The sequence below is a fragment of the Poecilia reticulata genome, linkage group LG13 (genome assembly GCF_000633615.1).
Source record: "Poecilia reticulata strain Guanapo linkage group LG13, Guppy_female_1.0+MT, whole genome shotgun sequence".
Taxonomy (NCBI): Eukaryota; Metazoa; Chordata; class Actinopteri; order Cyprinodontiformes; family Poeciliidae; genus Poecilia; species Poecilia reticulata.
The window spans coordinates 33,420,561-33,430,297 of NC_024343.1; the positions used below are offsets into that span (position 1 = coordinate 33,420,561).

Below are 9,737 nucleotides of genomic sequence, written 5' to 3' on the forward strand. Positions count from 1 at the left end.
GTTTTGAAAACCCGATCCATCCAAACGCAGTTGAAGCCATACTGCTGCTTTTTAAATTTCCGCCTTTTAAAATGAGGCTTCCTGAAATTTTCAAAATAAAAATCTTTTTCCTTACTTGCCTTTTCTGMTCTTAAAGCTCATAAAAGACATTTTGAAMGGGACATTCAGGCTCTTGGAGCAAAGAGTTTTTCTATCTGTTCATCTTTCCAGAGTTTCTCCGATCATTCCTGAAGCTTCTTTATAAATGTTGACTGTGGACGCTCACATTAGCGTTAGCTGCTACATGTTTAGCATTGACCTGCTAGCATAGCTCCACCGATAGGCTAACTCCTTTTAACTTAAGCACAACAATAATCTTTTCCAACCGGAYTGTTTAGAAGCAGAAGTGAACCTCAGAGGGAAAAGAGAAGACGCTTCATCTCTGCTGTTAGCRGACGTAGCTGTGCATCAGATTTACAGGCGAAACAGAAACACACAAAGGTTCCCGCTCTCAACTTTTTCATATATATATAGAATATTTGATTTATTGTGCAAAAATTACTTTCAGATGCTGGTAAGTCTTTCCTGGTAACAAAAAGCAGCCAGTAGTGGAGGAGCGTTAGATGAGTCAGTGTTGTGATGTAAACCGACCTGTGGTCAGTAAACACCTGATCCAGGTGATRGCAGCAGTTTCTTCTGCTGAACATTGAGTTACATTAATAATGTAGGCAGCCCAGGTCAGCCGTTTCCCCGGGGCTCACCTCCTCTACGACTCGGTCTCAACATGSTCATGATGGTAGTTTTTGTTTTCCGTTTGAAGCCTCATTACCGAGCAGATATTCCTGCTTCCTCACTGAGCTGCATGGCTCCTCCTGAACTTCTCACCTCCAACAGCAGAACCATGCRGCAAGCTTTCAAAATGGCCGCAAATGCTTTGGCATTTCTGCCACTTGCAGAAGTATTTTGTAGATTCGCAACAATTGTGTTGAATCGATTATTGAAATAATTGTCAACTAGTTTAATAATCGTTCAATCTGCCAATCAGCAGTTAAGTTAAACTATACAACAATATGTGCACATTTTGCATTTAAGATAAAAAAGCTTTTCTCTGTATATCTGTTCTACCCAGAACTTTTTTGTCAGGTTTAGCTTCACCTGGTTCCGAATCTGTAAAAAAAAAAAATCTGCCTTTTGCATCCAATTATTACACAATCCAGAAAATAATCTCCAGATCAGRCCTACGCTGYTTTGATGTTCAGTCCAGCAGAAATGCCAGAACCTTTTACAGTTTTTGGCTGCAGATTAATCCTTTGGTATCAAGTGTTTTTACTAAATGACTTTTAGCCAGTAAAATATATATTTTAATTTAAAAAAAAGAAATTGAATTATTTGCATCTTTAAATGTGTTTCCAAATATCTGCATGACGTCAAGATTTTTTAAAACAATTCTCACAATAATTGATAGAATAATCAATTTACTAAAATAATCATGAGTTGCAGTCCTAAAATTTTCATTTGCTGGATGTGATTTTATCTTTTTCATCCAATAAAAACTCAGTTTAGACACAAACCAAAAGTCTGTGGCATTAGATTGTGAACACAGTTCTTTATGTGTGAAAGACACATCAAATGTTCTGGTTTTTGSCCCTTTTGGCCTTCCGTACACGAGGAGCAGGCGATGCAGAGGGGAGATGTTTTTATCGAACGCCTGTGAGATTTAAACACCCCAAATTATTGTTTGCTGACATAGATATATGTGCTCAGAATAGTCTCACTTCCTGCTCAGTCTGGAGTCACATATATGGAGTTAATGAGCAAATAGGAGGGAAAGCGAAGGTGATAAAACGCCCACGGCCCTCACGGAGGTTCAACTGCAGAGATCAAGCAGGGACATGACTGCTACTTTCAGGACAAACATATTTACAAGCACGCCTCAAAAACATTGAATGACATGAAAAATTAAAGCCGTTTTGTCCGGAAATGAAACTACTGGCTTTGTTTTCTTCTTGGAGGTTTTTTGGGCGCGAGGAAAAAAAAAAATCTCCTCAGAACTCAGTCAAAATAAAACTTTAATCTCTTTATGATCAGAAAGAATCATCTTTGTTTTCATCTTCTCTGCATTCATCAGTCTCTGGATCTAAAGCACTTTCCTTTCAGATATAGTTTGTTTTATAGAATCGACAGCATTTTACCCACTTTGGATCATTTGATTAAAACATTATTTATAGTGCTTAATTTTTTCCACATTTCATTATGTTTTAGCCTTTTTTACAATTTAATACGTACATTAATGTGATTTTTCTATTTCTAATAAATTTACAAAAAGTTTAAACTTTTTTTCCACGTTGTCATAATGAAATATTTACATGTAGAACTTTTAGATTAATTTAATAGTTTTGAGAAAAGCTAAACTTCATTTGGGCTTTAACTCTGCTGCAGGTTCAACAACATGCCTTTCTTTGGGGATTAAAATGATTCAGAAAATATTTGTGAATTTGTCTTACAGAAAGGGAAAAACGGTTTTAGTTTGCTTATCGTTTCTCTTTATATTTTTTTTATATGAGAAACTGCAGTCTGTTTGCTAATTTTAGTTTAATTTCTATTAATTTTACAGAATAATAATCCTGCCACTCTTATGTATTATTTTGAGAAAACTGCTCACAGTCAGCTGTGCTGAATTCAAATTGAAACTTTTTATCATTAAATATGTTTATGACATATTTTTTTATTTCTGATTTTGATCTGCAGGTTAACTTCGGAGCTGCTGATCTCAGTTTGCATTTGGCTTGATTTGTGTGACACTGCCCCCGTGTGGTCAGATGATGTCATTGCAGGTTTGGCTCGCTGGACTCTGCTGCAGCAGCTGGTTTGGGCTCTGCTGGTTCTGTCTGTGTGAACAGAACCAGCTGATCGCAGTTCAAATGTGGGTTCATGTTCTGGCTCTCTGTCTCGGTTGGGTCAGTATTGGCTCTAACAACATTCCTTGCCACCAAATTGAGATTTTTAAATGTTTTTTGTTGTGGACCAGGTTCTGTTGGTTTCATTGCCTTAAATCCGTTTTCTGCCGGACACGCTGTTCAAACTGTAATTTAGGTGTCGCACAGTAAACGATCACATCGATCTGTTCTGTATGCGAAACCCAGATGATGAGAATCAACGAGACGAGATTAGGAACCATCAATACTTGTAGGACAGATTGCTGAGGGGAATGTAAGGACTTTCAAAGCATGAAAAATACATGGGAGGAAATGACATGGCCTTGGGTAAGAATTAGGGACTGAATCTTACCCAGCTGACTGGAATTATGGGAAACGAAGGAATTTGTCTTTTATGACGTAGGAGCAAGGTTGCATCTAAAACCAGCAGGACGGTAACTCTCCAGGACCGGGGCTGGACGCCGCAACGTTTTGCTTGGTCATGGGTCACTGTGTTGCATCAGGCGTTGAAGCTTCTAATAGTTTTATGTTCTGCAGGGTTTCCCAGGTCCTCTGGGTCTGCAGGGGCCTCAGGGGCCTCCAGGCTTCCCGGGCGGACCGGGACTTCCAGGGCAGAAGGGCGGTAGAGGAGCCGAGGGGCCGATGGGAGGTTTTGGGGCAAAAGGAGATGCTGTGAGTAAACAACCGTTCTAACTGTAAAAGCAGAAAACCCAAGTAACATTCTTGAAGTCCAACATGGTGAACGTCTTGTGGGTTCAGGGCCCCGCCGGTCTGCACGGTTTTTCGGGTTTGGACGGAGTCCCGGTAAGAGTCCTCGCCCCTATCGGCATCCCACAGCCGCTGGAGCGCAGAACCCTTCAGCTTCTCTTTGTGTCTGTTCAGGGCCTCCCCGGCCCGGCTGGAGGGCCTGGTCATCCAGGTCTGGACGGATGCAACGGTACCAGAGGAATCCGGGGGAATCCGGGGCTTCCAGGGGAACAGGGCCCTAATGGAGAACCGGTAAAAGCACTGGCTGATTGTCACTGTTTGACGCCATGTTGAGGCAAAAGGATCTCACGTCCTGTGCTGCTGTGCAGGGTTTTACCGGTCCGAAGGGACGTAAAGGAGAGCCATCGGCCAACTTCACCCAGTACCCCGGAGCTCCTGTAAGTACAGCTGACCCGCAGCATCATGTTCTGGTACGTTCAGCCCGCCTGACCGCAGTGTTTGGGTCCAACAGGGCGACGCCGGGCCCAGCGGACTGCCGGGTCTGCAGGTGAGTCGGCCTGAATGCAGCCGAGTGCGTCATTGTTCTGCTTCTGCTTCAGGTTTCTGTCTCTGCCTGCAGGGGGAAGATGGTCTGCCGGGCCCAACCGGACCCGCGGGTCCAACCGGATCAGCTGGACCCGATGTGAGTCACTCCACTTCATTTCAGCTCACCGCAGCTAAACTCAGTTGGAAACATGTAATTCAGTTCAGTCCACCTTAAATCGATTTATACATTTTATTAACTTTTAATGAAACACCTTCAGTTGAATTCAGTTCAAATAATTTTTCGTTCATTACAAAAAGTAGTTCACTTCTGTTCAGTTTGACTTGTTGTAGTTCAGTTCAACACAGTTTGGATCAATTCCCTGAATTTGAGGTTTGGTTCCCTGGTGAGTAAATAAAACGTTTAAACTGATTGTGTCTCCTCAGGGCCCTCCTGGTTCACCCGGATCAAGGGGCCCGCCTGTGAGTCACAACCTGCCAGCTATTAATTCATGTTATTATTTTAGGACCACAGTCAGCAGTTTTAACTCTTTTTACAGTTTTAATGTGATTTTGAAGCATAAAACTGTTTACAGCTTTCTGTCAGTTATTGATCGATTATCTCTCCAGCTGGATGTTCTGATGTCGGCTCATGTTTTTGTTTTAGGGTCAAAAAGGTCGATTACTGCCGGGACCGAAAGGAGACGAGGTACAGAGACTGTTTACAGAGTTAATGTAGCGCCACCTGGTGGTTCATCCATCAGCCCACGCCCCAGAAATATTACATCACATTGGCCACGCCCCCTTCACGTCACAGCCCTCTTATTCCCTCTTTTCATTGCGGCTCAGCAGGTAAAGTTGTTGTCTTGCAGTCAGAAGGTTGAAGGTTCGATTCCAGTTTCCTCTTGCCCCACGTCCATAAGGCGCTCACCTGCTTCAGGCCGTCAGAATGACTGCAGCAGCTCTAAATACGTTCAGTCCATTTACCATTGACCACGCCCCCTTTGGACCGCCCCCTGTGGCCGCGCCCCTCAGTTACACCACAGAATAATATGTTGAACATGGCCGACCTTCCTCAGGCCTTGCATTGCCCCCTATAGGTCGGTCAGTGCATTACATCACTGCTGATCTTTACTGGGGGTCAACTGAGCTCTGTTCCAGCTCTGACCTGCATTAACCAAACTTTTTCCGTTTCCTGTGTAATCCACAGGGAGACCAGGGCCCCCAGGGGCCTCCGGGGCCCTTCGAGTACATCGACCCTCCAGAGGACTTGTACATAAAAGGGGAGAAGGTCAGAGGACATTTAGTCTTCCTTTGCTTTATTTTGTTGTGTTTTTGTTGGTTTTAAATGTTCTGTATTTTTTATTTAGTTTATTTAGTTCTAACGTTTTAAATATTCTGTTCTCATCGTCGGGTTCCCATGTCAGGGTAGAAAACTGGAGTCTCAGTTCTAGTTTCACTTCCTATCGCTGGATTTTTATTGAATTTCTCTTTATAAACATGACATGATAAAAAAATTAATGGAGTTAATTCCAGGGTCTGAAATTAATTATTCATATTTTAATCAGCAGCTTTTTACATTTTTGCTGCTAAATGATTGACTACACTCACCGGCCACTTTATTAGGTACACCCGTCCAGCTGCTCATTAACGCAAATGTTGAATCAGCCAATCACATGGCAGCAACTTGATGCATTTCGGCACGTAGACACGACCGAGAAAATCCGCTGCAGTTCAAACCGAGCATCAGAACGGAGAAGAAAGGAGGTTCAAGTGACTCCGAACGTGGAGTGGTTGTTGGAACCAGACGGGCTGGTCTGAGTATTTCAGAAACTGCTGATCTACTGGGATTGTCACCCACAACCATCTCTAGGTTTTGCAGAGAATGGTCCGAAAAAGACAGTATCCAGTGAGCAGCAGTTCTGTGTGCATAAATGTCTTGTTGAGGTCGGAGGTCATAGGAGAACGGACTGGTTTGAGCTGGTAGAACGGGAATAGTAGCTCAAATAACCACCCATTACAACCGAGGTCTGCTCTCTGAGCAATGTTTCCAGTACCTTGTTGAATCTCTGCCACTGAGGATTAAGGCAGTTCTGAAGGGGGTCCAACCTGGCACTAGCAAGGTGTACCTAATAAAGTGGCCGGTGAGTGTAAATGGCCGTATGAGCTCAGCAACAAAGAAAGTTTTTAATCTTCATCCATCAGATTGGCGCAGTTTCAGGAAGTCCTGATCATCCCTGGAGCTTCTTTAGAGCTAGCTGCTACATGTTAGCATTGAGACGCTGTTTTAGCCTAGCATAGCTTCGCTGCTAGGCTAACTCCTTTTAGCACAACTTGAACACAACAGTAGTCTTTCCAGAATCCAATCAGATCGTTCAGAAGCGGAAATTAATGCTCAGTGGGCAAAGAGAAGATGTTGAAAATGTTGCTAAACAGAAGCTGAAGCAGATTTTCTTAGTCTGATTAATGAACCTTCGCTCCAGGATTTAAAAAGGGTGGACATTTTTTAAGGTTGTCCTAAATGAGGTCTGGTTGTTTCTCTCAGGGATCTCCGGGGGAACCAGGACAGCGTGGCGTTCAGGGACTCCCGGTAAGGTAGAATATTTATCAACCCGCTGACCGTTTATGTTTGAAGAGAATTTCCCCGATTCTGATGTTGATGCTGCTAAATATGCCAGAATAAGAGCCATTTTGGATCCTGTAGTGACCACTGGTGTGGGCCGTGATCAGGAAGTTCTGTTCTGGTTTCAGAGTCGGGATGCGCCGCCTGGGATCAAAGGAGAGATGGGGATTGTTGGATTTCCAGGAGCCAGAGTACGTTTCCTTCGATCCGTTCCAGAAGTTTACCCAGCTTCGGTTGCTGCTTGAGTTTGGTTTTTCTTCCAGGGGGATTCTGGTCGACCCGGTCCGTCCGGACGGAAAGGCGCCTGGGTGAGTCAGAGCAGAAACGCTGGTCCAGTCTGATGGTTCCGGGTCGGGTTAATTAAAGGTGTTTTGGGGTTTTCAGGGGACGAAAGGGAGCCAGGGTCTCCCAGGACTGATAGGTCAAGAAGGTTTTAAGGTCAGTTGGGTTTGTTACCCAGGTTCTGAAACTGAGTCCAGTCAAAGTCGTTATTCTGGAGGAAACAGGACGGATTTAAAGGAACGTCTTATTTAAGCTCTTTGTTGTGATATGACTCTTTGTTTCCAGGGCTTTGCTGGTGATCCGGGCCCTAAAGGCCCCCCTGTGATTGATGATGTCACTCACATAGGTACGGATCAATACACCAATCAGCGAACGGTCAGTTTGGTTTCTGAGCTTCCTGTCTTCCAGGTGACACCGGGGACCCTGGGTTCCCTGGGGGAAGGGGCCCTCCTGGTGACATGGGGCCAATGGGAACGCTTGGTCCCCCTGGATTCCCAGGATCATCAACACCAGGTCAGTAAAATCATTCAGCATTAAACATCAAAGCTGATTTTCAACAGGAAAGCATCCAATCAACTATCAGAGCCAACGATTGTAGGGTGATGTCATAAAGAGGGATGATGGTGGTCTAGTCAAATCCATGTTACTATGAAGGACTGAAGGCAGCAGGACAGTGTTGGTGTTAGCTGCAGTAAATATTTGCTCACATTCAGGATGAATATGAACAAAAAGGCTGTTAATTATAAAGTTAGTCAAAATGAACAACAATTATTTTTTGGGTTTTTTTACAAGAGAAACAAAATGGCCTTTCAAAATTATATTAACACAATTTTATCAATTAATTTGCTAGTCACAGTTTCAAACTAAACGTTTAACCAACTAAGTATTTAGGTCCAAAGTAAATAAACAAATTCTTCAATTTGAAGCTAAACTTGCTAGCTAAATGTTTATCTCCAAAATAAATATTAAGTTAGAAAGCTAAATATTTAGCTAGCAAACTAATATTTTGCTTATAGACTAAATATTTAACCACTAAATTAAACATTTAGCTAGCAAGACAAATATCCCGCTAGCGCTAGCTTACTGTTCAGACTGTTCAGGTTCAGGTGGGATGAGTTTCGTGTCTTAGGTCCATCTTCAGGACAGTCTCTGTGGTTTTCTTCAGGACTTAAAGGTTTTGATGGTCCGAAGGGCGAACCTGGGTACAAAGGGGAGAGAGGAGATCCGGGTCAGACTACAGACGAAGTGGCACATGGAGAACCTGGAAAACCGGGACGGCGGGGACATCGAGGGCCGAAGGGACTGCAGGGCCTCCCAGGTACCACATCGGTTTCTGGTCCCTGCGGCTTCCAGCGGTCAGTCCTCCATGTTTGGCCTCCCTCTCTGCAGGAACGGTCTGTCTTAAAGGAGACAAAGGAGGCAATGGAGAGCCAGGTGATGGGGGCATTCCAGGGCCGAGAGGCAATGATGGCAGTAAGGGTGAGTGATGATCGTTTCTTTTTTTAAACGTGTCTGAAATGAAAGAAAAAACATGCTCCTGTGAGGAACCCCTCAGTGTCAGATTAGCTCTGACCTCAACCGTTGCGTTTCAGGTGTTCCTGGTGAATGTCTATGTAAATCTACTGACCTGAAGGGCCCTCAAGGGCCTCCAGGGCCTAAAGGGCTTCCAGGGTCAAGAGGACAGCCCGGACCCCCAGGCCTCAAAGGAGAGATGGGTTACTCTGGAGACTCGGGAGCGGAGGGGGTCCAGGTGAGTTTCTCAACAAAAACATGGGAGGAAATCTCATATGAGCTCAGACTGAAGCGGCAGGTTGTTTTTCCTGCAGGGAGCGAAGGGCTTCAGGGGCCCCAACGGCCAGAAAGGACGGAAAGGTTTCACTGTGGGCGGCTTGAAAGGCGAGTTCATCACATTTACAGTTTTATTCCAGATAATTAAATTAAAGCAAATTGAGAGAATGTGAGGAACGTCAGCAGTCTCTGAACTTCCCGTTTCCCTCTGGAGCTTCACGTTTGGGTTTTGTTTCCTTACTGCTGTAGATGTTTCAGTTTATTTAAGTTTGACATATCACCAAACTTCTGACCTTTAGCAGATTTTTTTTTTCTTTCCTTTGAATTATTTTGTTCAAAAAACAAAGTTTAATGTCTATAAAATACTTTAATAACACATTAATATGACAAACAGAAAGAATAATAAACCAAAAAACTGCAAAAATGATCAATAAATCATTTTCAGGAAGAGTTGAGAAACTATGATACAAAAATAAAATGAAATTTCAAGATGAAATCTGAAACTAAATTACTGAACTCACCACAGCGTTATCGGTCCGATTCAATACTGACGTCGTATCAATATTTGGATCAATCTGCCCACTTCTTCCCACCCGCAAAATCTCACCAAGTAAATCTGGTCTAGATTCCAGTGCAAGAAAATAAAGGAAAACAGAAAATCAGCACGAAGCAGCAGCTTGTTTTAAATCAACGATTCCTTAATATTAAAGATTCTGGTTCCACCGGCAGATGTTTTCACTTGATTCACAATCAACAGGTCATGCACCGTTACCTAGCAACCCCGGCCAAGCCCAGACGTTACCTAGCAACCCCGGCCAAGCCCAGACGTTACCTAGCGACCCCGGCCAAGCCCAGACGTTACCTAGCGACCCCGGCCAAGCCCAGACGTTACCTAGCGA

At 43.7% G+C, this 9,737-nt stretch overlaps 1 protein-coding gene across 1 annotated transcript in view; it reads left to right on the forward strand.

Annotated features, from left to right (window-relative positions):
* col4a4 (collagen, type IV, alpha 4) overlaps positions 1–9,737 on the forward strand; it is a 33,648-nt gene that overhangs the window by 6,789 nt on the left and 17,122 nt on the right. The window contains exons 4-22 of the mRNA XM_008426817.2: positions 3,453–3,587; positions 3,675–3,719; positions 3,798–3,914; positions 3,992–4,060; positions 4,135–4,170; positions 4,243–4,305; positions 4,593–4,628; positions 4,813–4,854; positions 5,356–5,436; positions 6,691–6,735; positions 6,897–6,959; positions 7,032–7,076; positions 7,153–7,206; positions 7,336–7,396; positions 7,459–7,563; positions 8,216–8,368; positions 8,440–8,529; positions 8,643–8,800; positions 8,877–8,946. Coding sequence (XP_008425039.1) covers positions 3,453–3,587; positions 3,675–3,719; positions 3,798–3,914; positions 3,992–4,060; positions 4,135–4,170; positions 4,243–4,305; positions 4,593–4,628; positions 4,813–4,854; positions 5,356–5,436; positions 6,691–6,735; positions 6,897–6,959; positions 7,032–7,076; positions 7,153–7,206; positions 7,336–7,396; positions 7,459–7,563; positions 8,216–8,368; positions 8,440–8,529; positions 8,643–8,800; positions 8,877–8,946 — 1,468 coding nt within the window. The remainder of the gene's footprint in view (positions 1–3,452; positions 3,588–3,674; positions 3,720–3,797; positions 3,915–3,991; positions 4,061–4,134; positions 4,171–4,242; positions 4,306–4,592; positions 4,629–4,812; positions 4,855–5,355; positions 5,437–6,690; positions 6,736–6,896; positions 6,960–7,031; positions 7,077–7,152; positions 7,207–7,335; positions 7,397–7,458; positions 7,564–8,215; positions 8,369–8,439; positions 8,530–8,642; positions 8,801–8,876; positions 8,947–9,737) is intronic.